Source organism: Salvelinus namaycush, chromosome 11 (assembly GCF_016432855.1).
Source record: "Salvelinus namaycush isolate Seneca chromosome 11, SaNama_1.0, whole genome shotgun sequence".
NCBI classification, from domain to species: Eukaryota; Metazoa; Chordata; class Actinopteri; order Salmoniformes; family Salmonidae; genus Salvelinus; species Salvelinus namaycush.
In genome coordinates this window covers 34869576-34896793 of record NC_052317.1, presented here as the reverse complement: position 1 = coordinate 34896793, position 27218 = coordinate 34869576, and the positions used below count along the sequence as shown (strand labels likewise).

The 27218-nt window shown below is 45.6% G+C and overlaps 1 protein-coding gene across 1 annotated transcript; it reads right to left on the bottom strand.

Annotated features, from left to right (window-relative positions):
• Nucleotides 1-1888: 1888 nt before the first annotated feature.
• LOC120055634 (GTP-binding protein REM 2-like) lies at nucleotides 1889-27015 on the bottom strand. The gene is made up of 4 exons (XM_039003523.1): nucleotides 26706-27015; nucleotides 25953-26026; nucleotides 12754-12931; nucleotides 1889-2214 (listed from the first exon to the last, which is right to left on the bottom strand). Exons 1-4 carry the CDS (start codon nucleotides 27013-27015, stop codon nucleotides 1889-1891), a joined length of 888 nt encoding a protein of 295 aa, XP_038859451.1.
• Nucleotides 27016-27218: the final 203 nt, after the last annotated feature.

Genomic DNA, 27218 nt, shown 5'->3' with positions numbered 1-27218 from the left:
CTGTGGGTTCTGTCAGAGTTTTCCCTGTCAGGTCTGGGCCCTAGTTACAAATATTCCTTACTTCTATTCATTTAGAGCGATTTACTTATTGCTAGGCTCTGCAGTAGCTGCATATATATATAGGTAGAGCCTGTAGTTTTTCCTGGTGAGGAAAATCTCCTTGCCCTATTAAATAGGATCATGATTGAGTGCAGGGATGTTTAGCATTGAGTCAGTGTAAAGGAGAGTGTAGTGGGATAAGTGGCCAGATTCCATATAACCGCAAGACTTGAGTTTACATTCACTTTCAAAATAGCTCCTGTAATATATGACCTGCTCCAACCAAGTTCTCTCATCTATGGGATTATTGAGCACTACCTGCTCTAGAGAAAAGAATAATCTCCAAAAGCAATACCTGATATAAAGGGATTATGCAGCAGCGACAATAAATCTGATCGGTATAAAAAGTGCAAGATGAGGCTTTTGTAAAGGGCATTGCATTGGAGATCACAGGGGAGGGATAGTATACCATAGCTTCCGGCCAATAAGAAGTATAATCCAGGACGTTGTTACTATAATTACATGAGCCTACTGGGCAAGTCTTATCTCTGCAAATCTATTCACTGTGTAACATCATGCTTTTAAAAACAGGGACTTAGGTCTACATTAGATCTCTATCAGTCTCTACATAATCATTAGGTCTACATTAGATCTCTATCAGTCTCTACATAATCATTAGGTCTACATTAGATCTCTATCAGTCTCTACATAATCATTAGGTCTACATTAGATCTCTATCAGTCTCTACATAATCATTAGGTCTACATTAGCTCTCTATCAGTCTCTACATAATCATTAGGTCTACATTAGATCTCTATCAGTCTCTACATAATCATTAGGTCTACATTAGATCTCTATCAGTCTCTACATAATCATTAGGTCTACATTAGATCTCTATCAGTCTCTACATAATCATTAGGTCTACATTAGATCTCTATCAGTCTCTACATAATCATTAGGTCTACATTAGATCTCTATCAGTCTCTACATAATCATTAGGTCTACATTAGATCTCTATCAGTCTCTACATAATCATTAGGTCTACATTAGATCTCTATCAGTCTCTACATAATCATTAGGTCTACATTAGATCTCTATCAGTCTCTACATAATCATTAGGTCTACATTAGATCTCTATCAGTCTCTACATAATCATTAGGTCTACATTAGATCTCTATCAGTCTCTACATAATCATTAGGTCTACATTAGATCTCTATCAGTCTCTACATAATCATTAGGTCTACATTAGATCTCTATCAGTCTCTACTTAATCATTAGGTCTACATTAGATCTCTATCAGTCTTTTCCATCTTGCACATTTTCCAATCACCGTTTTCCTACTTGATTCATTAATCTTTCTCCAATATCACTCTTCATAGTTTTTTTCTCTCTCATTGCGTTATGAGTCGTCTCATATCCATCTCATCTTGCAATTCTGATGACTTCACCTCTCTTTCATTCTCTCCCCCTCAGGTACTGCCTCATTTCTAACCAGGTTGTCCTCTGCTCTCTCTCTCTCTCTCTCTCTCTCTCTCTCTCTCTCTCTCTCTCTCTCTCTCTCTCTCTCTCTCTCTCTCTCTCTCTCTCTCTCTCTCTCTCTCTCTCTCTCTCTCTCTCTCTCTCTCTCTCTCTCTCTCTCTCTCTCTCTCTCTCTCTCTCTCTCTCTCTCTCTCTCTCTCTCTCTCTCTCTCCTTTGTGTATCTTCCACTAGTCTTTCTTCCTCTACACTTCTCACCATCCTCCTCTTCCTTTCCCCTTCCATTACTTATCTCCCATCCCCCGTTGTCCTCCTTCATTCTTTCCCCTTTTCACACACCTCCCATCCCCTCTCTCTGTCTGTCTGGTGTGTCACATTGCACTGAGGTCATGGCAAGAGCGTGATTTCTGTCGGAGGATCTTGCTCCCCCGGTGTCTGCTCATCTCCCTGTATTGGCCTCGGTCCCTGTCTCCTCGGCCGTAGGAGCGTGGCACCAGGCCAGTCAGGAAGCGCTTGGCCTTGCTGGTCAGGCTCTCCCTGCGCCCCGCCCCGGGGTCCCCCTCCGTCCAGCCTGGCCCCACGCAGTCACCCCTGGCAGCCTTCACTGCCCCCTCCAGCAGCTCGGTGGTACCGTGGTCCAGGGAGGCAGACAGCTCCAGATATTGGCAGTCATATATCATGGCACTGGAGTGGGCCTCTGTAACACAGAGAGAGGGGCGAGGGATGTAGCAATAGAGAGATACCATGACAGCCATGTTTAGTGGAAAGGAAAAAAATCCCCAATCAGATCAGTTGGGCTTATCCTAATATCTACTACATATAACAGCTGATTGAATGGAGTCTTAACCTGTTAAGAGCGGAATGAAAATTTGAATGGAGCTGAGCCGCTCCATTAAAGGGGATGAGCTGCAGGGATGAGCCACAATAAGATGAGACCACCGTGAGATCATAGTGTTGTGGTGGCAGTGGCTGAGGTGGGAAGAGGATAGAGGAGGGGAGTAGAGAGGAGAGCGAGCGAGAGAGAGAGAGAGCACGAGGGAGAGAGAGAGGAGGGACAAAGAAGGAGAGAGGGAGGAGGGGAGGAGAGAGGGAAGAGGGGGTGACAGAGGGAGGAGAGGAGGGGGGGAAAGAGGGAGGAGGGGGTGTCAGAGGGAGGAGGGGGTGACAGAGGGAGGAGGGGTGAAAGAGGGAGGAGGGTGTCAGAGGGAGGAGGAGGTGACAGAGGGAGGAGGGGGTGTCAGAGGGAGGAGGAGGTGACAGAGGGAGGAGGGGGTGACAGAGGGAGGAGGAGGTGACAGAGGGAGGAGGGGGTGACAGAGGGAGGAGGGGTGTCAGAGGGAGGAGGGGGTGTCAGAGGGAGGAGGGGGTGAAAGAGGGAGGAGGGGGTGTCAGAGGGAGGAGGAGGTGACAGAGGGAGGAGGGGGTGACAGAGTGAGGAGGGGTGACAGAGGGAGGAGGTGTGGGGAGAAGGCAGACTAAGCATTAGAGGGAGAAGTAGATATTAAACAACAGTATTGTGTTACTAACGATGGTTAGAGCTCAGTGAAAGCTGCTGTGGGGAGGACGGCTCATAATAATGGCTGGAACAAAGTGAATGGAATGGCATCAAACTATGTGTTGGATGTATTTGATACCATTCCACCTATTCCACTCCAGCCATTACCAAGAGCCTGTCCTTCCCAATTAAGGTGGTAGCGCTTCGACCCTCAATTAGCTAATGAATGAATAACATTATATATATATATATATTTATATATATATATATATATATATATATATATATATACACAGTGGGGCAAAAAAGTATTTAGTCAGCCACCAATTGTGCAAGTTCTCCCACTTAAAAAGATGAGGCCTGTAATTTTCATCATAGGTACACTTCAACTATGACAGACAAAATGAGAAAAAAAAATCCAGAAAATCACATTGTAGGATTTTTAATGAATTTATTTGCAAATTATGGTGGAAAACAAGATTCTCTAGGTCTGAGATTGATCAGAGATTGATTAGTTGCTTAGCCCCCACCTTGTTGCTGCGCCCTCAACTTCCGGACTTGTCTCAGTGCTGTTGTGCTGTTTGTTGCTACTTGACTATTTGTTTTTTGTTTTTTTGTTTTTTACTTTTAATACATTTACCAACAGCAGTCGCTGTACTCATGATATACAGGAGAACTATCGCCTTATGGCGATGATAGCCGTGCTGCAAGCACAGCTTCAGACACAATCGTTAGGCAAGGGTCATTTCAGTGTAGGAAAGGATGAAATAGCGTCTGTGCCACTAGTAAGTACAGATAGTAGTACAAATCCCCCCTGACAAATCAATTGTAAGTTCTCTCAAGGTTCCGTTTTAGGACCACTATTGTTTTCACTATATATTCTACCTCTTGGTGATGTCGTTCGTATACACAATGTCAACTTTCACTGCTATGCGGACAACACTTGACTGTACATTTCGAAGCCCCAAAATTGCCTACCCTGGAAGTCTGTGTTTCAGACATAAGGAAGTGGATGTCGGCAAATGTTTTACTTTTAAACTCGGACAAAACAGAGATGCTAGTTCTAGGTCCCAAGAAACAAAGAGATCTGCTGTTGGATCTGACAATTCATCTTTATTTAGATTTTTTTTAACCTTTTATTTAAATAGGCAAGTCATTTAATAACAAATTCTTATTTACAATGACAGCCTACACCAGCCAAACCCGGACAATGCTGGGCCAAATGTGCACCGCCCTTATGGGACTCCGAATTACGGGCAGTTGTGATACAGCCTGGATTCAAACCAGGGTATCTGTAGTGACACCTCAAGCACTGAGATGCAGTGCCTTAGACCGCTGCACCACTTGATAGTTGTACAGTCGTCTCAAATAAAACTGAAGGACCTCGGCGTTACTCTGGACACTGATCTCTCTTTTGACGAACATATCAAGAATATCTCAAGGACAGCGTTTTTCCATATTCGTAACATTGCAAAAATCTGAAGCTTTTTGTCCAAAAATGATGCAGAAAAGCTAATCCATGCTTTTGTCACTTGTAGATTAGACTACTGCAATGCTCTACTCTCTGGCTACCCAGATAAAGCATTAAATAAACTTCTGTTAGTGCAAAACATGGCTGCTAGAATCCTGACTAGAACCCACATTTTTTATCATATTACTCCAATGCTAGCCTCTCTACATTGGCTTCCTGTTAAGGCTAGGGCTAATTTAAAACTTGTTTAGGGCTAGGGTCCTTTTTTCTCAATTTCCGCCTGACTGACGTGCCCAAAGTAAACTGCCTGTTGCTCAGGCCCTGAAGCCAGGATATGCATATAATTGGTACCATTGGAAAGAAGACCAATGTTAAAATAATGTAGGAGACTATAACACAATAGATATGGTAGGAGAAAATCCAAAGAAAAACCAACATATAATTTTTTTGGAGAGCCCATGCTCTTCCAATAGAATGTATAGGTAAAAAATGAAATCTAGCTCCCAGTATGCAATTCCTATGGCTTCCACTGGGTGTCAGTAGTCTTTGGCTTGTTTCTTCCAAAACGAGGAAGAATTATGAGTTTTACCACAAGGATACAGACTTGGAAACTCATGTATGCATCGTGACGAGGAGGGCACACACCTGCTAATATCGTTTTCCTATTGAACATACTTCTTTCCGTATGAAATATTATAGTTTAGTTACATTTTAGGGTATCTGAGGATTGGATAGAAACATATTTTGACTTGTTTTAACAAAGTTTAGCGGTAGCTTTTTGGATTCCTTTCTCTGCATGTTGAACGAGTGGATTACTCAAATCGATGGCGCCAACTAAACAGACTTTTTGGGATATAAAGAAGGATTTTATCTAACAAAACGACACTACATGTTGTAGCTGGGACCCTTTGGATGACAAATCAGGGGAAGATTTTCAAAAAGTAAGTGAATATTTAATCGCTATATGTGAATTTATGAAACCTGTGCGGGTGGAAAAATATGGCATGGCATAGCCAGAAGAGGACCCCTCAGAGCCTGGTTCCTCTCTAGGTTTCTTGCTAGGGTCCTAGCCACCGTGCTTCTACATATGCTTTGCTTGCTGTTTGGAGTTTTAGGCTGGGTTTCTGTATAGACCTTTGTGACATCTGCTGATGTAAAAAGGGCTTTCTAAATACATTTGATTGATTGAACTCTTTGGCCTGAATGCCAAGGGTCGCGTCTGGAGGAAACCTGGCACCATCCTTACAGTGAAACATGGCGGTGGCAGCATCATGCTGAGGGGATGTTTTTCAGCAGCAGGGACTGGGAGACTAATCAGGATTGAGGGAATAATGAACGGAGCAAAGTACAGAGAAATCCTTGATGAAAACCTGCTCCTGAGCACTCAGGACCTCAGACTGGGGTGAAGGTTCACCTTACAACAGGACAATGACTCTAAGCACACAGCCAAGACAACACAGGAGTGGCTTTGGGACAAGTCTATGAATGTCCTTTAGTTGCCCAGCCAGAGTTGGGACTTGAACCCGATCTAACATCTCTGGAAAGATCTGAAAATAGCTGTGCAGTGATGCTCCCCATCCAACCTGACAGAGTTTGAGAGGATCTGCAGAAAAGAATGGGAGAAACTCCCCAAATACAGATGTGCCAAGCTTGTAGCATCATACCCAAGAAGAATCGAGGCTGTAATGACTGCCGAAGGTGATTCAACAAAGTACTGAATACTTATGTAAATGTGATATTTCCGTTTATTGGTTTTAATACATTTGCAAAAATTTCTAAAAACCAATTTTTGCTTTGACATTATGGGGTATTGTGTGTAGATTGATGAGGGGAAAAAAACGATTGAATCCCTTTTAGAATACGGCTGTAACGTAACAAACTGTGCAAAAAGTCAAGGGGTCTGAATACTTTCCGAATTCACTGTATATATACATAGTAAGAGAAAGAGAAGGGAGAGAGAAATAACTGTGCCACAGCAATACCATAAATACATTCTATGACCTAAACCCATATCTCAACCACAGGCACCAAACAATACAGTCAATGTTAAGTAGTCCACCAGCCAGGCAAGTTTTCTTCCTTATTCAGGCTCAAATATCGGACAGGGAGTCAGGGCTCAGAATACCGTAGATCGATGGATACAAAAGACAGATGTAGCATTTCCACATCGATGACCACATCATTACTGTGGTTCTCTCTGTCTCACACACACACACACACACACACACACACACACACACACACACACACACACACACACACACACACACACACACACACACACACACACACACACACACACACACACACACACACACACACACACACACACACACACACACACTCTCTCTCTTCTGGACAACCTATACTAAACAAAAAATGTTTCACCCAAAACAAAAGGTCTCACACCCACACTGTACACAAATACCGACTCTCACAACTGTCCCGATTCAATCACTTTTATTCACACACCCCTGCAACAGCCCCTTGTAGCATAGACACCCCAGTCATTTCTCCTCTCTCTTCTCTGATGCTCCTTATCACAGCCTTCCACACATGGCACAGGCAGTGTCACCCCCCCCCCCCCCCCCCCACACACACACACACACTGAGAGGGGAGAGAGAGGTGTGAGAGTGTGTGCATGTGATTGCCGGCTGGTGTTTGTAAGTTTGTGTGGGTGCGTGTGTGTGGGTGCTTGCATGAGTGTAAAGATAGTGACACCAGTCCTCTGTGCTAGAGAGATAATCCAAATAACAACAGAAGACAGGAGGCATACAGCTGAATTCCCCCAGCGGGGGATAAGGTAGGAGGGAGAGCTACGTGTCCATAAACACCTCTACAAGTACGTAGAGGTCACTGCTTTCATTGATAGAATAATAATAAAAGGGTTTTCTGTTGCTTACTGTAGGCTATGTGACTATGAGTTTTGCTATGAGTTTTGCATTGTAATCACGGAAATGTATACAGAGACAGTTGCCATAGCAGTTGCCATACCAGGCGGTGATGCAACTGGTCAGGATGCTCTCGATGGTGCAGCTGTAGATCTTTTTGAGGATCTGGGGACCCATGACAAATCTTTTCAGTCTCCTGTGGGGGAAATGGTGTTGTCGTGCCTTGTTCACGACTGTCTTGGTGTGTTTGGACCATGATAGATTGTTGGTGATGTGGACACCAAGGAACTTGAAACTCTCGACCCGCTCTACTACAGCCCCATCGATGTTAATGGGGGCCTGTTTGGCCCTCCTTTTCTTGTAGTCCACGATCAGCTCCTTAGTCTTGCTCACATTGAGGGAGACGTTGTTGTCCTGGCACCACACTGCCAGGTCTCTGACCTCCTCCCTATAGAATGTCTCATTGTCTGTGAATAGGCCTACCACTGTTGTGTTGTCAGTAAACTTAATGATGGTGTTGGAGTCGTTCTTGGCCATGTAGTCGTGGGTGAACAGGGAGTACAGGAGGGGACTAAGCACGCACCTCTGAGGGACCCCAGTGTTAAGGATCAGCGCGGCAGATGTGTTGTTGCTTCTCCTTACCACCTGGGGGCAGCCAGTCAGGAAGTCCAGGATCTAGTAGAGGGAAGTGTTTAGTCCCAGGGTCCTTAGCTTAGGGATGAGCTTTGTGGGCACTATGGTGTTGAACGCTGAGCTGTAGTCAACGAACAGCATTCTCACATAGGTGTTCCTTTTTCCAGGTGGGAAAGGGCAGTGTGGAGTGCGAATGAGATTGTGTCATCTGTGGATCTTTTGGGACGGTATGCGAATTGAATAGGTGTAGGGTTTCCAGGATGATGGTGTTGATGTGAGTCATGACCAGCCTTTCAAAGGACTTCATTGCTACTGATGTGAGTGCCATGCGGCGGTAGTCATTTAGGCAGGTTACCTTCGCTATCTTGGAAACAGGGACTATGGTGGTCTGCTTGAAACATGTAGGTATAACAGACTCGGTCAGTGAGAGGTTGAAAATGTCAGTGAAGACACTTGCCAGTTGGTTCGCGCGCATTCTGAGTACACGTCCTGGTATTCCGTCTGGCCCTTGTTCTTGTGAATGTTGACCTGTTTAAAGGTCTTGCTCACAGCGGCTACGGAGAGCGTGATCACACAGTTGTCCAGAACAGCTGGTGCTCTCATGCATGCTTCAGTGTTGCTTGCCTTGAAGCGAACATAAAAGGCATTTAGCTCGTCTCATAGGCTCGTGTCACTGGGCAGCTCGAGGCTGGGTTTCCCTTTGAAGTCCAGAATAGTTTGCAAGCACTGCCACATCCGACGAGCATCAGAGCCGGTGTAGTAGGATTCAATCTTAGTCCTGTACTGATGGTTTGTCTGAGGGCATTGAGCGAGTCACTGGTACTTCCTGCTTTAGTTTTTGCTTGTAAGCAGGAATCAGGAAAATAGAATTATGGTCAGATTTGCCAAATGGAGGGCGAGGGAGAGCTTTGTATGCATCTCTGTGTGTGGAGTAAATTTGGTCTAGAGTTTTTTTCCCTCTGGTTGCACGTGACATGCTGGTAAAAATGAGGTAAAACATATGTAAGTTTTACTGCATTAAAGTCCCCGGCCACAAGGAGCGGCGCTTCTGGGTGAGCATTTTCTTGTTTGCTTATGGCATTATACAGCTCGTTGAGTGCAGTCTTAGTGCCAGCATCGGTTTGTGGTGATAAATAGACGGCTACGAATAATATAGATGAAAACTCTCTTGGTAGATAGTGTGGTCTACAGCGTACCATGAGGTACTCTTCCTCAGGCGAGCAATACCTTTAGACTTCTTTAATATTAGACATTGCACACCAGCTGTTATTTACAAATAGACACACACCCCCACCCCTCTTCTAACCAGACATAGCTGTTCTGTCCTTCCGATGCATGGAAAACCCAGCCAGCTCTATATTATCCATGTCGTCGTTCAGCCACGACTCGTGAAACATAAGATATTACAGTTTTGAATGTCCCGTTGGAAGGATAATCGCGAATGGAGTGATTGCATTTTGGCCAATAGAACGGATGGTAGAGGCGGGATACCCACTCTCCGAAGAATTCTCACAAGGCACCCCGATCTCCGTCACCTGTATTTTCGTCTTTCCTTCACGCGAATGACGGGGAGTAGGGCCTGGTCTCGGGGAAGCAGTATATCCTTCGCATCGGACTCATTAAAGAAAATATCTTCATCCAGTTCGAGGTGAGTAGTCGCTGTTCTGATATCCAGAAACTATTTTCAGTCATAAGAGACGGTAGCAGCAGCATTATGTACAAAATAAGTTACAAACAATGAGAAAAAATGAACAAAATAGCACCGTTGGTTAGGAGCCCGTAACGGCAGCCATCCCCTCCGGCACCATTATCCAAAGGTAGTCAACATAATTTCCCGGCCCTAAATGTTTGCTCTTAAACCCACTGGAAGCCATTTCACAGTAAGGGCTCTTTTCAATCTGTATATGTTACAGATTGTGCAATATACATTTAAAGGTCATTTAAGATTGAGCCAACATATTCAGGATTTACCGTGAATGTAGTCTCCACTAACGCAGGAACATTGCCTTTAAATTTAAATCACTCTGAACTTCCATAATATGGATTGAATAGAGCCTAACATCACCAAGCCAAAATGATACTTATGCGTTCTTGAGGTAACAATAACACAGTTCCATTTTTTCTCCCATAAGGAGATTGCAATTGAAAACATGCATCTTCCCATATTGCTCCTCAAAGCAGCCAGAAATAGATTTTTGGTGATCACAGATAAACAGTTTATCTGTGAAATACAGATATGAGAGATAATTGGCATAATACAGAGGCCCAGAATAGATTAACCATGACGATGACCAGCATCCCGGAGTCACCTCTTCACTGTTGAAGTTGAGACTGCTGTTTTGCGGGTACTATTTAATGAAGCTGCCAGTTGAGGACTTGTGAGGCGTCTGTTTCTCAAACTAGACACTCATGTACTTGTCCTCTTGCTCAGTTGTGCACCGGGGCCTCCCACTCCTCTTTCTATTCTGGTTAGAGACAGTTTGTGCTGTTCTGTGAAGGGAGAAGTACACAGCGGTGTACGAGATCGTCAGTTTCTTGACAATTTCTCGCATGGAATAGCCTTCATTTCTCAGAACAAGAATAGACTGATGAGTTTCAGAAGAAAGTTATTTGTTTCTGGCCATTTTGAGCCTGTAATTGAACCCACAAATGCTGATGCTACAGATACTCAACTAGTCTAAAGGCCAGTTTTATTGCTTCTTTAATCAGTACAACAGTTTTCAGCTGTGCTAACATAATTGCAAAAGGGTTTTCTAATGATCAATTAGCTTTTTAAAATGATAAACTTGGATTAGCTAACACAACGTGCCATTGGAACACAGGAGTGATGGTTGCTGATAATGGGCCTCTGTGCACCTATGTAGATAGTCCATAAAAAATCTGCCGTTTCCAGCTACAATAGTCATTTTCAACATTAACAATGTCTACACTCTATTTCTGATCAAAGTGATGTTATTTTAAATGGACAAAAAATGTGCTTTTCTTTCAAAAACAAGGACATTTCTAAGTGACCCCAAACGTTTGAACGGTAGTGTAGTTTACTTAATAAAAACCTATAAAAAATGTATTGTCATTTCGCTCCAGTTGTAGCCATGGCTACTGCGCACTCACTACTTTACCTCAGATGCCAACCTATGTCAGTGAATGATGAAGCCTTTAAGAGAGAAATTTAGTTATTCCGACTAAGTAGTGAGGCTGCCTTCATCGTAAAAATCTCATAATGTGGTTGTTATCGGCTGTGTGTGCATGGCAGGCAACTGTCTCGTGAGCTCTAAGCGGCAGCCAAAAGGGAGCAGTTGCTATGGCTACTCACATGCAGAGATGATATCTGCAGAGCTGATTTCTGAGTGTAAAAATTAGCACGGGATGGAATAGGAGTGATTTTTATTGGGCGGGACAGGAAAGTTCTGGCGTTATAAAACTGTTGCAGGATCAAGACAGTACGGTAAAAAAATTGACAGGACAAGAAGGGACAGGAATGGATTTCCACTCCTGTGCCAACCTCAACCATACTGTACTGAGACATTGGATTTCCACTCCTGTGCCAACCTCAACCATCCTGTACTGAGACATTGGATTTCCACTCCTGTGCCAACCTCAACCATCCTGTACTGAGACATTGGATTTCCACTCCTGTGCCAACCTCAACCATCCTGTACTGAGACATTGCAGGTGTTATGATGAGAATGGATTTCCACTCCTGTGCCAACCTCAACCATCCTGTACTGAGACATTGGATTTCCACTCCTGTGCCAACCTCAACCATCCTGTACTGAGACATTGGATTTCCACTCCTGTGCCAACCTCAACCATCCTGTACTGAGACATTGCAGGTGTTATGATGAGAATGGATTTCCACTCCTGTGCCAACCTCAACCATCCTGTACTGAGACATTGGATTTCCACTCCTGTGCCAACCTCAACCATCCTGTACTGAGACATTGGATTTCCACTCCTGTGCCAACCTCAACCATCCTGTACTGAGACATTGCAGGTGTTATGATGAGAATGGATTTCCACTCCTGTGCCAACCTCAACCATCCTGTACTGAGACATTGGATTTCCACTCCTGTGCCAACCTCAACCATCCTGTACTGAGACATTGGATTTCCACTCCTGTGCCAACCTCAACCATCCTGTACTGAGACATTGGATTTCCACTCCTGTGCCAACCTCAACCATCCTGTACTGAGACATTGGATTTCCACTCCTGTGCCAACCTCAACCATCCTGTACTGAGACATTGGATTTCCACTCCTGTGCCAACCTCAACCATCCTGTACTGAGACATTGGATTTCCACTCCTGTGCCAACCTCAACCATCCTGTACTGAGACATTGGATTTCCACTCCTGTGCCAACCTCAACCATCCTGTACTGAGACATTGGATTTCCACTCCTGTGCCAACCTCAACCATCCTGTACTGAGACATTGGATTTCCACTCCTGTGCCAACCTCAACCATCCTGTACTGAGACATTGCAGGTGTTATGATGAGAATGATTGGGAAAAGGGGTGGGGGTTATATTGTATCGACTGTAAGTAAGTATTTTATACATTTGCATGCAATACTGTATTATATCTGTACACTGCACTGTAGGTGATTACATGAGAATGGTGTCACAAGGTGGAAAGGAGAGACCCTTAGATTGATTGACAGGAGGCACGTTAAAAATATATGCCTTGGGCACTCATGTGATAACGGTGTGTATGTGTGTTACATTATAGCGAGGATGTCCTCCCTACCCTCTGTGCTGATCTCTCGACAACGGACAAGGTCACTCTTGTTGCCCACGAGGATGATGGGAGTGTGGGGCAGTGACTCCCTGAGGATGAGGCGGAGCTGTGCAGTGCGCTGGAAACTCCTCCTGTCAGTCACCGAGAACACCAGGACAACCACCTCACACTGCAGCGTGGACAGGTCCTGCATCACACACACGCACACACACACACACACACACATTAATGACACTGATACACACTTGTTCTCTTCTCAACAACCTACATTATGTTTATATAAATATATTTAGCATTTTTTATGTTTTGTTGGATAGCGTAGAGACTGAGAGAAAGAAAGGTAAAGAGTGGGCTGGATTCAAACCCACGTAAACATGTATATTGACCACCACACCACCCAGGCTACAACCTACCTTGTTGTAATGCATGTAACATAATGAACGCTTATATCAGAGGGAGGATTTAAGATGATTACCCAGCTCTGAAATTCTGAATTTGAATCATTGTAAATCAGTACTATTGTGCCAGTTCTTATCCCTCACCACCTGGCATAACGCTTATTTTAATCCTACTTTAGGTTCTCTGCTGAGTGGACTCGCAGGGGCTTTGTCCTAAATCCAACACAACACATTGTGCCCTTGTGAACTTCCTGCTTCAGTTTGAGACTTCTGACCCTTTTAGTGGTGGCCACTCCCCACTGAAGCACTGGGCTTAAATGATGTCTCCCTCCATCTAGTCCTGGCCTGTATAGTAAACTGTGGCTCTGGAGGACAGGCCTCTCTGATTCACTCACTCACTCAGGCACACAGAAGGAGAAGAGCTGCCAGCCCCCTTTCTTAACCCACCATTGCCAGCCCTGTCTGACTGTGTCTGTTTCAGTCTGTGTGCCCTACATCCACATGGATCTGAAGGTAAATTTCAACCCTCTGGAGAGCATCCACCTGAAAATTTCCCAGCTCCTACAAGCCAAAGAGGATTGTACCCCGCAGCAGGGAATCCATGGTCTCCGGAACCCACTCCATCTCTCTCTGGAGGAGGGAGGGGAGTTAGCGGCGCGGAAGTGAGCCTGGCCACCTGTCACCGTCAGGGCTTGGTGCAGGGGGAGGAGAGGGGAGGGATGAGAGACGAGAGGAGTGGAGGGGGATGAGAGGAGGGAGGAGATGGGGTAGTGGAGTGGGACTAGCAGGCTTTGTGGAGCAGGGAGAGACAGCCACTAATCTTTGTAAGCAGCCAAGAGAAACACGGCCACATCGGAGAAGGATGGGCGGTGTCATGACAGAGAGCTCTCCAGGGTAACTGTGACAAAATAAAAGGGCTTTCCATCAGTGGGATGCTTGATAACTCAGCACTGTGTTTGTCTTTTAGTCAGTAAGCTCCTCTCTGTTCTGTTCCACTCAGACCATCTGTCATGGTATACTGCCCTCCACACACACACACACACACACACACACACACACACACACACACACACACACACACACACACACACACACACACACACACACACACACACACACACACACACACACACACACACACACACACACACACACACACACACACACACACACACACATTTATTTACAGCTTGCATACGTGTACTACACTCTCACATGCAATGCACACACACACACACTCAAAGTGAGCTTGTGAGAGTCAGGTAACTTGTCACTTAGCATATGTCCCCATATAATCACCAAAGAAAGAGTACTGATGCACCAGGGCCTCCTGAGTAAAAGCCATAAACAGAAACAACTGAAACCTGATGTTTTCACCATGAATCTCATTCAGGATAATGTGTAAATGCAATGCAGGAAAACGGTGAATATACATGACATTAGACATCATTTTGTCAAATATGTTTTGAAGTTAAAAGTATATATATATATATTTTTTTTTTACAAAGAAAGCTGAATGATTTCCAATGCATTTCTAGACATACAGTTGACTTGTATGCTTAGACTCTCTGATGAAAGATTCCAAAAGAAAATACAATTCATTCTCTTACTGTATATTATTCTCTCCAAGACAGTCTGCATTCTCCTCCTGTGGTCCATTGTTCTTATTTTAAATGTGTGTTGTTCTGTTCTTGTCTATTAGTGTTCTGTATGATGTAATGTTTCATGTTTCATGTGGACCCCAGGAAGAGTAGCTGCTTCTTCAGCAATAGCTGAATGAACTACCAAATACTGTGTCCCATGTTAAACTCTGAACTCTGTAAAAACCACTCAAATCTATTTGTTCTAGATACTGACCTCTCTATGCAGACAGACACACACAACAATAGATACTGACCCCTCTATTCAGACACACACAACACTGCTCTACATATAAACTCATCAAAAAAAGAAACGTCCCTTTTTCAGGACCCTGTCTTTCAAAAATAATTCGTAAAAATCCAAATAACTTTACAGATCTTCATTGTAAAGGGTTTAAACACTGTTTCGCAAGAATTAATGAACATGCACCTGTGGAACGGTCGTTAAGACACTAACAGCTTGCAGATGGTAGGCAATTGAGGTCACAGTTATGAAAACTTAGGACACTAATGAGGCCTTACTACTGACTCTGGAAAAACACCAAATGAAAGATGCCCAGGGTCCCTGCTCATCTGCGTGAACGTGCCTTAGGCATGCTGCAAGGAGGCATGAGGACTGCAGATGTGGCCAGGGAAATAAATTGCAATGTTCGTACTGTGAGACGCCTAAGACAGCCATACAGGGAGAATGGATGGACAGCTGATTGCCCTCGCAGTGGCAGACCACGTGTAACAACATCTGCACAGGATCGGTACATCCGAACATCACACCTGCAGGACAGGTACAGGATGGCAACAACAACTGTCCGAGTTACACCAGGAACGCACAATCCCTCCATCAGTGCTCAGACTGTCCGCAATAGGCTGAGAGAGGCTGGACTGAGGGCTTGTAGGTCTGTTGTAAGGCAGGTCCTCACAGACATTACCGGCAACAACGTCGCCAATGGGCACAAACCCACCGTCGCTGGACCAGACAGGACTGGCAAAAAGTGTTCTTCACTGACGAGTCGCGGTTTTGTCTCACCAGGGGTGATGGTCAGATTCGCGTTTATCGTCGAAGGAATGAGCGTTACACCGAAGTGCTTCCAAGGTTTTCTACCATAAATGTTGCACTTTACAGTTGTCAAATAATTATAGACACTTGCAGCAGACAGTGTATTTCGATAGGCTTGCCGGTGCAGTAATGAATGGCTCTACACTGAGATCCATTCGCTCACAGCTGGCTCAGACCTCCAGCATCGAAAAAGCCTGGTGGTGCAGACAGGTGTGGTCAGCCTGTTAATAGAGAGAGGAAGTGCTAGAGAACCAACTCACAACCATCAAAACACATCCCATTGGCCCTGAAAGATGGTGGCTGATTATCTGCATGAGTGATCTACACGGAAGATGGCAAATAGTACAGTAGAGGACATCCAGGTCCCGGCCAAGCCTGTGCCGGCTATTTTAGGAAGCTGGATGACTTATTTAAGCCTGACGTCAAGACTCCCAGTCCCAGGGCTAGCTGAAGAGAAGCTCGGAGCGCCGCTGTGGGTGTGTAGATTCTCTGAGCGCTGTGTGTGTGTGTGTGTACTCTGTGAAATGCTCTGTGATGATGTGGCTGTATGGCTGCTGATGGTGTAGGACTCGGTTGCTTTGACATGGAAGAAGAAGGTACAACTAGCAGCAGGTGTGAATCAGCTGGGAACCAAGGAACCACTCTAAAATCACAATCTAGTTATTATAAATGTTTTCTTATCCTACAAAATACTCAAAATAATTGGTTGGGTTATGATGAGGCACATGCAGCTACAGTAAAACCAGTGGTTCCCACCGACTCTGCAAGCCAGAAGCTTTGTAGCCCACTGCTTCTACAACTACATGATGTAATCCATGTTGGGGATTTGTTCAGTCCACTGGTCACCATGGTAACCTGGGGAGGGTGGAACATAGATGGAATAGGGGCCTAGCTAGAGTTAGGCAAAATCCTCTGGGGCCAGTGCACACTGCACGCATGCTACGCATACAAGTACGCACACACACCCACAATTCGTTGCAGTGCTGCTGCTGTCAGGGTCAACGTGGCATCAGCAGTGAAATAAGGGTGTTGGTGAGTGTGTTTGAATGACTGTGTGTGTGTATGTGTGTGTGTGTGTATGTATGTGTGTGTTGTGGCGAGCGGGAGCTGGTCCAGTCTGCTCTCTCTCCTTACTGCTGCTGGGCTGGAGCCGCTCCAAACCCCACTGGCCTGCTCATGTTGCCATGGCGTAACACCTGCACTTGTATAAACATGCAGAGAATAACACATGTAATTGACTTTCAGAGAGATTTAACTACACTAAAAAAGGGTCAGTTCTGAGTAAGAAAGGAAGCACACGAACGAGAGGGGCAAGAGAGAAGGAGAGAGAGAGGAGATGGATTTTAAGTTGAAAACGGCATTGTTGGTTAAGGGCTTGTAGGTAAGCATTTCACTGTAACGTCTACACCTGTTGTAACGATCGTCGTAATCCTCCTCCTCGGACGAGGAGGAGAGGCGAGAAGGATCAGACCAATATGCCGAGTGGTTAGTGTCCATGATTGTTTAATGAAAACAGACTGAACACTTAACATACAAAAACAACAAACGTGACAAACCGCAAACAGTCCCGTGTGGTGATAACACAGACACGCGATACAACCACCCACAAAACACACGTGAAACCCCGGCTGCCTTAGTATGATTCTCAATCAGGGACAAACGATCTACAGCTGCCTCTGATTGAGAATCATACCAGGCCGAACACAAAACCCCAACATAGAAAAACACACATAGACAACCCACCCCAACTCACGCCCTGACCAACTAAATAAATAAAAGAAAAAAGGAACAATAGGTCAGGAACGTGACATAACCCCCCCCTTAAGGTGCGAACTCCGGGCGCACCAGCATAAAGTCTAGGGGAGGGTCTGGGTGGGCGTCTGTCCACGGTGGCGGCTCTGGCGCTGGTCGTGGTCCCCACCCCACATTAGTCACTACCCGCTTTCGTAGCCTCCTCAAAATGACCACCCTCCATATAACCCCCATTAGATTAAGGGGCAGCACCGGAATGAGGGGCAACACCGGACTGAGGGGCAACACAGGAATGAGGGGCGGATCCTGGCTGGCTGGCTCTGGCGGATCCTGGCTGGCTGGCTCTGGCGGATCCTGGCTGGCTGGCTCAGGCGGATCCTGGCTGGCTGGCTCAGGCGGATCCTGGCTGGCTGGCTCAGGCAGCTCCTGACTGGCTGGCTCAGGCAGCTCCTGACTGGCTGGCTCAGGCAGCTCCTGACTGGCTGGCTCAGGCAACTCCTGGCTGGCTGGCTCTGGCAGCTCCTGGCTGGCTGGCTCTGGCAGCTCCTGGCTGGACGGCTCTGGCAGCTCCTGGCTGGACGGCTCTGGCAGCTCCTGGCTGGACGGCTCTGGCTGGTCCTGGCTGGACGGCTCTGGCTGGTCCTGGCTGGACGGCTCTGGCTGGTCCTGGCTGGACGGCTCTGGCTGGTCCTGGCTGGACGGCTCTGGCTGGTCCTGGCTGGACGGCTCATAACAGACGGACAGCTCTGACGGTGCTGTGCAGGCAGACAGTTCATACAGCGCTGGGCAGGCAGACAGCTCAGACACTGGCTGCGCTGGAGAGAAGGAAGGCTCTGACAGCGCTGGACAGGTGGGAGCAGCTGGAGAGAGAACCCGGAGAGACAGCCTGGTGCGGGGGGCTGCCACCGGTGGACTGGTACGTGGAGGTGGCACCGGGTATACCGGACCGTGAAGGAGGACGCGCGCTCTTGAGCACCGAGCCTGCCCAACCTTACCAGGTTGAATGGTCCCCGTAGCCCTGCCAGTGCGGCGAGGTGGAATAGCCCGCACTGGGCTATGCTGGCGAACCGGGGACACCATTCGTAAGGCTGGTGCCATGTATGCCGGCCCGAGGAGACGCACTGGAGGCCAGATGCGTTGGGCCGGCTTCATGACATCCGGCTCGATGCCCAACTTAGCCCTACCAGTGCGGCGAGGTGGAATAGCCCGCACTGGGCTAAGCACGCGTACTGGGGACACCGTGCGCTTTACCGCATAACACGGTGTCTGACCAGTACGACGCCCTCTCACTCCACGGTAAGCACGGGGAGTTGGCTCAGGTATCCTACCCGGCTTTGCCACTCTCCTCGTGTGCCCCCCCCCCCCCAAGACATTTTTGGGTCTGACTCTCGGGCTCCCAACCGCGTCGCCGCGCTGCCTCCTCATACCAGCGCCTCTCTGCCTTCGCTGCCTCCAGCTCCGCCTTGGGACGGCGATATTCCCCTGGCTGAGCCCAGGGTCCTTTGCCGTCCAGGATCTCCTCCCAAGTCCAGGAGTCCTGGGTTTTTTCCCACTGCTGTCGCCTCCCTTCTCCACTCCGCTTGGTCCTAGATTGGTGGGTGGTTCTGTAACGATCGTCGTAATCCTCCTCCTCGGACGAGGAGGAGAGGCGAGAAGGATCAGACCAATATGCCGAGTGGTTAGTGTCCATGATTGTTTAATGAAAACAGACTGAACACTTAACATACAAAAACAACAAACGTGACAAACCGCAAACAGTCCCGTGTGGTGATAACACAGACACGCGATACAACCACCCACAAAACACACGTGAAACCCCGGCTGCCTTAGTATGATTCTCAATCAGGGACAAACGATCTACAGCTGCCTCTGATTGAGAATCATACCAGGCCGAACACAAAACCCCAACATAGAAAAACACACATAGACAACCCACCCCAACTCACGCCCTGACCAACTAAATAAATAAAAGGAAAAAGGAACAATAGGTCAGGAACGTGACACCTGTTGTATTTGGCGCATGTGACAAATACAATTTGATTAGATTTTTTGTAGAAAAGAGGTAAATCAGGGAAAAGATGGAGGGAGGAGAAAGAGACAGCTTTACTGAAAAAAAACAGGACTAGAGAGATAAAAAGAGGTGAAAGAAAGCTTGAAAGTTGATTCCCTTTTAGAGAAATGCCTTAAAATGGAGTTCCCCTGAGCACGACAACACTACCGATGTAAAAAAAATATATATACACTGCTCAAAAAAATAAAGGGAACACTAAAATAACACATCCTAGATCTGAATGAATGAAATATTCTTATTAAATACTTTTTTCTTTACATAGTTGAATGTGCTGACAACAAAATCACACAAAAATTATCAATGGAAATCAAATTGATCAACCCATGGAGGTCTGGATTTGGAGTCACACTCAAAATTAAAGTGGAAAACCACACTACAAGCTGATCCAACTTTGATGTAATGTCCTTAAAACAAGTCAAAATGAGGCTCAGTAGTGTGTGTGGCCTCCACGTGCCTGTATGACCTCCCTACAACGCCTGGGCATGCTCCTGATGAGGTGGCGGATGGTCTCCTGAGGGATCTCCTCCCAGACCTGGACTAAAGCATCCGCCAACTCCTGGACAGTCTGTGGTGCAACGTGGCGTTGGTGGATGGAGCGAGACATGATGTCCCAGATGTGCTCAATTGGATTCAGGTCTGGGGAACGGGCGGGCCAGTCCATAGCATCAATGCCTTCCTCTTGCAGGAACTGCTGACACACTCCAGCCACATGAGGTCTAGCATTGTCTTGCATTAGGAGGAACCCAGAGCCAACCGCACCAGCATATGGTCTCACAAGGGGTCTGAGGATCTCATCTCGGTACCTAATGGCAGTCAGGCTACCTCTGGCGAGCACATGGAGGGCTGTGCGGCCCCCCAAAGAAATGCCACCCCACACCATGACTGACCCACCGCCAAACCGGTCATGCTGGAGGATGTTGCAGGCAGCAGAACGTTCTCAACGGCGTCTCCAGACTCTGTCACGTCTGTCACATGTGCTCTGTGTGAACCTGCTTTCATCTGTGAAGAGCACAGGGCGCCAGTGGCGAATTTGCCAATCTTGGTGTTCTCTGGCAAATGCCAAACGTCCTGCACGGTGTTGGGCTGTAAGCACAACTCCCACCTGTGGACGTCGGGCCCTCATACCACCCTCATGGAGTCTGTTTCTGACCGTTTGAGCAGACACATGCACATTTGTGGCCTGCTGGAGGTCATTTTGCAGGGCTCTGGCAGTGCTCCAGAGTCATGCAAAATTAGGAGGGCTCTGGGTTGTTGCCCTCCTACGGCCTCCTCCACGTCTCCTGATGTACTGGCCTGTCTCCTGGTAGCGCCTCCATGCTCTGGACACTACGCTGACAGACACAGCAAACCTTCTTGCCACAGCTCGCATTGATGTGCCATCCTGGATGAGCTGCACTAACTGAGCCACTTGTGTGGGTTGTAGACTCCGTCTCATGCTACCACTAGAGTGAAAGCACCGCCAGCATTCAAAAGTGACCAAAACATCAGCCAGGAAGCATAGGAACTGAGAAGTGGTCTGTGGTCACCACCCGCAGAACCACTCCTTTATTGGGGGTGTCTTGCTAATTGCCTATAATTTCCACCTGTTGTCTATTCCATTTGCACAACAGCATGTGAAATGTATTGTCAATCAGTGTTGCTTCCTAAGTGGACAGTTTGATTTCACAGAAGTGTGATTGACTTGGAGTTACATTGTGTTGTTTAAGTGTTCCCTTTATTTTTTTGAGCAGTGTATTTTTTTTAACGTTACAGCCTTATTCTAAAATGGATTAAATTGTGTTTCCCCCCCGTCATCAATCTACACACAATACCCCACAATGACAAAGCAAAAACAGGTTTTTAGATATTTCTGCAAATTGCTTGGCACACCTGTTTTTGGGGAGTTTCTCCCATTCTTCTCTGCAGATCCTCTCAAGCTCTGTCAGGTTGGATGGGGAGTGTCACTGCACAGCTATTTTCAAGTCTCTCCAGAGACGTTCGATTGGGTTCAATTCCGGGCTCTGGCTGGGCCACTCAAGGACATTCAGAGACTTGTCCCGAAGCCACTCCTGCGTTGTCTTGGCTGTGTGCTTAGGGTTGTTGTTCTGTTGGAAGGTGAGGTCCTGAGCACTCTGGAGCAAGTTTTCATCAAAGATCTCTCTGTACTTTGCTCTGTTCATCTTTCCCTCAATCCTGAATAGACTCCCAGTTCCTGCCACTGAAAAACATCCCCACAGTATGATGCTGCCACCACCATGCTTCACCGTAGGGATGGTGCCAGGTTTCCTCCAGGCGTGATGCTTGGCATTCAGGCCAGAGTTCCATCTTGGTTTCATCAGACCAGAGAATCTTGTTTCTCATGGTCTGAGAGTCCTTTAGGTGCCTTTTGGCAACTCCAAGTGGGCTGTCATGTGCCTTTTACTGAGGAGTGGCTTCCGTCTGGCCACTCTACCATAAAGGCCTGATTGGTGGAGTGCTGCAGAGATGGTTGTCCTTCTGGAAGTTTCTCCTATCTCCACAGAGGAACTCTGGACCTCTGTCAGAGTGACCATCAGGTTCTTGATCACCTCCCTTAACCAAAGCCCTTTTTCCCCGATTGTCAGTTTGGTCGGGCGGCCAGCTCTAGGAAGAGTCTTGGTGGTTCCAAACTTCTTCCATTTAAGAATGATGGAGGCCACTGTGTTCTTTGAGACTTTCAATGCTGCAGACATTTTTTGGTATCCTTCTCCAGATCTGTGCCTCGACTTAATCCTGTCTCAGAGCTCTACGGACAATTCCTTCGACCTCATGGCTCGGTTTTTGTGAAGAGTGAAGAGGAGACTCCGGGATGCTGGTCTTCTAGGCAGAGTTCCTCTGTCCAGTGTGTGTTCTTTTGCCCATCTTAATCTTTTCATTTTATTGGCCAGTCTGAGATATGGCTTTTTTTTTGCAACTCTGCCTAGAAGGCCAGCATCCCGGAGTCGCCTCTTCACTGTTGATGTTGAGACTGCTGTTTTGCGGGTACTATTTAATGAAGCTGCCAGTTGAGGACTTGTGAGGCGTCTGTTTCTCAAACTAGACACTCATGTACTTGTCCTCTTGCTCAGTTGTGCACCGGGGCCTCCCACTCCTCTTTATATTCTTGTTAGAGACAGTTTGTGCTGTTCTGTGAAGGGAGAAGTACACAGCGGTGTACGAGATCTTCAGTTTCTTGGCAATTTCTCGCATGGAATAGCCTTCATTTCTCAGAACAAGAATAGACTGACGAGTTTCAGAAGAAAGTTATTTGTTTCTGGACATTTTGAGCCTGTAATCGAACCCACAAATGCTGATACTCCAGATACTCAACTAGTCTAAAGAAGTCCAGTTTTATTGCTTCTTTAATCAGTACAACAGTTTTCAGCTGTGCTAACATAATTGCAAAAGGGTTTTCTTATGATCAATTAGCCTTTTAAAATAATAAACTTAGATTAGCTAACACAACGTACCGTTGGAACACAGGAGTGATGGTTGCTGATAATGGGCCTCTGTGCGCCTATGTAGATATTCCGTTTAAAAAAATCAGCCGTTTCCAGTTACAATAGTCATTTACAACATTAACAATGTCTACTCTGTATTTCTGATTAATTTGATGTTATTTTAATGGACAAAAAATTATATTTTCTTTCAAAAACAACGAAATATCTAAGTGACCCCAAACTTTGGAACGGTAGTGTACATTTGCAAAAATTTGTCATTATGGGGTATTGTGTGTAGATGGATGAGGAAAAACATTAATTTAATTAATTTTAGAATAAGGCTGTAATGTAACAAATTGTGGAAAAAGTCAAGGGGTCTGAATACTTTCTGAAGGCACTGTGCTGTATCTACCTCAATTACCTCATACCCCTAAACATTGGCTCGTTACTGGTACCCCGTGCATAGCCATGTTACCGTTACTCATTATGTATTTATTACACCCGTTATTATTTTTCTATTATTTCTCTTTTTTCTCTCTCTGCATTGTTGGGAAGGGTCCGAAAGTAAGCATTTCACTGTCCGTCTACACCCGTTTTTGTCATGAAGCATGTCACAAACACTTTTCTTTTATTTGATGCAGGATCTTAATTTAAACCAGTTTGTTACAGCAGGAAAATCGTTCTGCAACAGGAAATGGGAATTATTATGTGGATTATAATTCATGGACATTTTTGTATGGGTTGACACATTTTTCGTAAGGGAAAATCAAGTCTGACATTTCATAGTGGAAATGACAAAAACTTTTCTAGCCTTTTTATACCTCAAATACACTACACGTTTTAAATGTCCTGTATTTTAGGAAAGTTGTCCTGCAACAGGATGATAAAATTAAGATCCACATCTGTAGGTTTAAATAATTCACACTTAGTAAACTAGGGAGTACTCCTGGACATCTGGTATAAAGTCCATGTGTACACACTACAGCATTGAGTGTACCATCATCATAGAAGGCTATTACCTGGTTAATATTAGACTATTACCAAGTGTACTTTATCATAATGAAATCCTCAGTGCCCCACACACGCACACACAGTATTAACACAGATCAGCCTTAGTACAGCTGTGTTTCTCTAGCTTCTTTAGAACTCAAATATTTGAATACGACAAAACAATCTCATTCATGTTCTAATTTTTCTGTCTGATATTTGGAGGGTGGTAATGCCGATTCATGTCTTTATTACATATTTAAATAATTAGCCTGAATGCGTACAGTCCTCTCTCTTCTGTCAGAATTTGGAAGGGATTTTGAATGGGCTTTGAAAGCAATTTCAAGTTTTCTAAGTGAGGGAAATAAAAAGGGCTAGTAAATGATTGGCTGCCACTACCTCAGGGTGGCGACACACACACACACACACACACACACACACACACACACACACACACACACACACACACACACACACACACACACACACACACACACACACACACACACACACACACACACACACACACACACACACAACATCGCCTTAGACCAGCTGTGCTCCTCTAGCCTCTTTATAACTCAAATATTTGAATAGAACAAAACAATCTCATTCTAAGACCATTTAACATCCCTTTCAAATTCTGCCAGAAAAGAGAGGACTGAACGCATTCAGGTTATTTATCAAAACATGTAATGAAGCAAATCATCTGCATTACCACCCACCAAATATCTGTACTCTGGAGTAAATCATCTGCATTACCACCCACCAAATATCTGTACTCTGGAGTAAATCATCTGCATTACCACCCACCAAATATCTGTACTCTGGAGTAAATCATCTGCATTACCACCCACCAAATATCTGTACTCTGGAGTAAATCATCTGCATTACCACCCACCAAATATCTGTACTCTGGAGTAAATCATCTGCATTACCACCCACCAAATATCTGTACTCTGGAGTAAATCATCTGCATTACCACCCACCAAATATCTGTACTCTGGAGTAAATCATCTGCATTACCACCCACCAAATATCTGTACTCTGGAGCAAATCATCTGCATTACCACCCACCAAATATCTGTACTCTGGAGCAAATCATCTGCATTACCACCCACCAAATATCTGTACTCTGGAGCAAATCATCTGCATTACCACCCACCAAATATCTGTACTCTGGAGCAAATCATCTGCATTACCACCCACCAAATATCTGTACTCTGGAGCAAATCATCTGCATTACCACCCACCAAATATCTGTACTCTGGAGCAAATCATCTGTATTACCACCCACCAAATATCTGTACTCTGGAGCAAATCATCTGCATTACCACCCACCAAATATCTGTACTCTGGAGCAAATCATCTGTATTACCACCCACCAAATATCTGTACTCTGGAGCAAATCACATGAATGTGAAAGCAATTTCAAGTTATCGAAGTAAGAGCTAAAAAAGGCTAAAAGGCAAATAATCTGTGGCTGCCACTGTCTCCGGGTGGCTTATCTATTCAAAATGTAGCGGCATGAACAGGAATGCAATCAGTGTCATAAAGGCAAAGTGAAATAGATTCAGAGAGAAAGAGAGAGAGACCAAGACAAGACAGAGAGTACAGAGAGAAGTAGATGAACATATAGACAGCAGTAGAATGACAGTGTAGAGCAGTGGTGTCAAACTCATTTCATGAAGGGCTGATTTTTGTTGGTTTTTGTTATTTCCATTCAATTTGGGTCCAATTAAGGCCTAGACAACCAGGTGAGGGGAGTTTGTAACTAATCAGTGACCTTAGTTGATCAATCAAGTACAAGGGAGGAACGAAATCCCGCAGACACTTGTCCCTCCGTGGAATGAGTTTTGACACCTGTGGTGTAGAGAATGCCTTAAATACCTGTTTCCAGTTGTCATAAATGATCACTGAACTCTCCTCATCGTCAACGGACACTGTGCGCTCGTAGCCTTCTCCTGTAACCAAACATGACACATGAACATACACAACAATGCTTCCACATAAAGTGATACACAAACACATGATAACACACACTCATAAATGGTTTGAGGTGGATATGCAAGAAAACATTCAGCCTATTGATTAAAGTTAACTGAGGCCCATGTCTGGTATTACACAATGATAGGCTGAGGAGTTGGAAGCACATACAGATATGGGACAAGGTTATGGTAGCCTACAGTACGGTGGCCCACATAGAGCATTAAGGTTCCAGAAATAGCTATGTTGCAAATACCTTGACTCTCCAGGATTCTAGGAACCATAATGAATACTTTGTGGTCTGACTCTTCATGACATGTCTCTGGCAGCACCTCTTACAGAGCAGTGTGCCCATCACTCTGCTGGAGCATTGATTGGTTGAGTGATTGGCCCAAGACTGCTGTTATTATCACCCTGACCTTTCAGACAGCCTAGTGACACAGAGTGCTTTTTTGGTTTATCTTGTAATTTCTCTGCCTTTAGAGTACACTCAGAAAATGGGAAAAGTAACTCTCAACCTCCTGAATCAGAATGATGTTGGTCTTTTGTGGTGGCTGACATAATGCGATTGACATAAAGTAGATACCACGTGCACACTTCACACACACTACAATCCCCACACGCACACAAATATAGACACACATTGAAGAACTTTACCACAGGCTGTTTCAGAGTCCACCGACAGAGATCTGTCTGACAGTCCAGCCAGGGACAGAGCCAGCGATGATTTTCCAACCCCATTCTGCCCAAGTAGTACGATCCTTATAGCACTCCCATGATACCCCTCCGCCGCCTGACCAAATGATTCATCCTGGCAAACAGTGTCACTGATTGGCAGTGTGGATGGTTTGTCAATCCCTGGTATCCAATCACGGTCCTCTGATACGGCCTCCTCCCGCTTCAGCTGGTGCTTGATTGGTAGAGGTGTGCTTCCTCTTCTCAGAGGGGGAGCGGTGGTAAGAAACATATTGCACTGAGAGAGACAAAAAGTAGGTCGTGAGTACACGCCCCAAAGGACATGACCCTTATGAGCATGGAGCTGAGTGAATGTTAATGCAGGAGAAGAAGAGTTACATTTGACACAAATAGTTGACACAGTAGGCCTACTACTATGGAAGCAAATGCTGCGTTTAAACACTAATCGGTCTTCTGACCAATCAGATCAGCTCC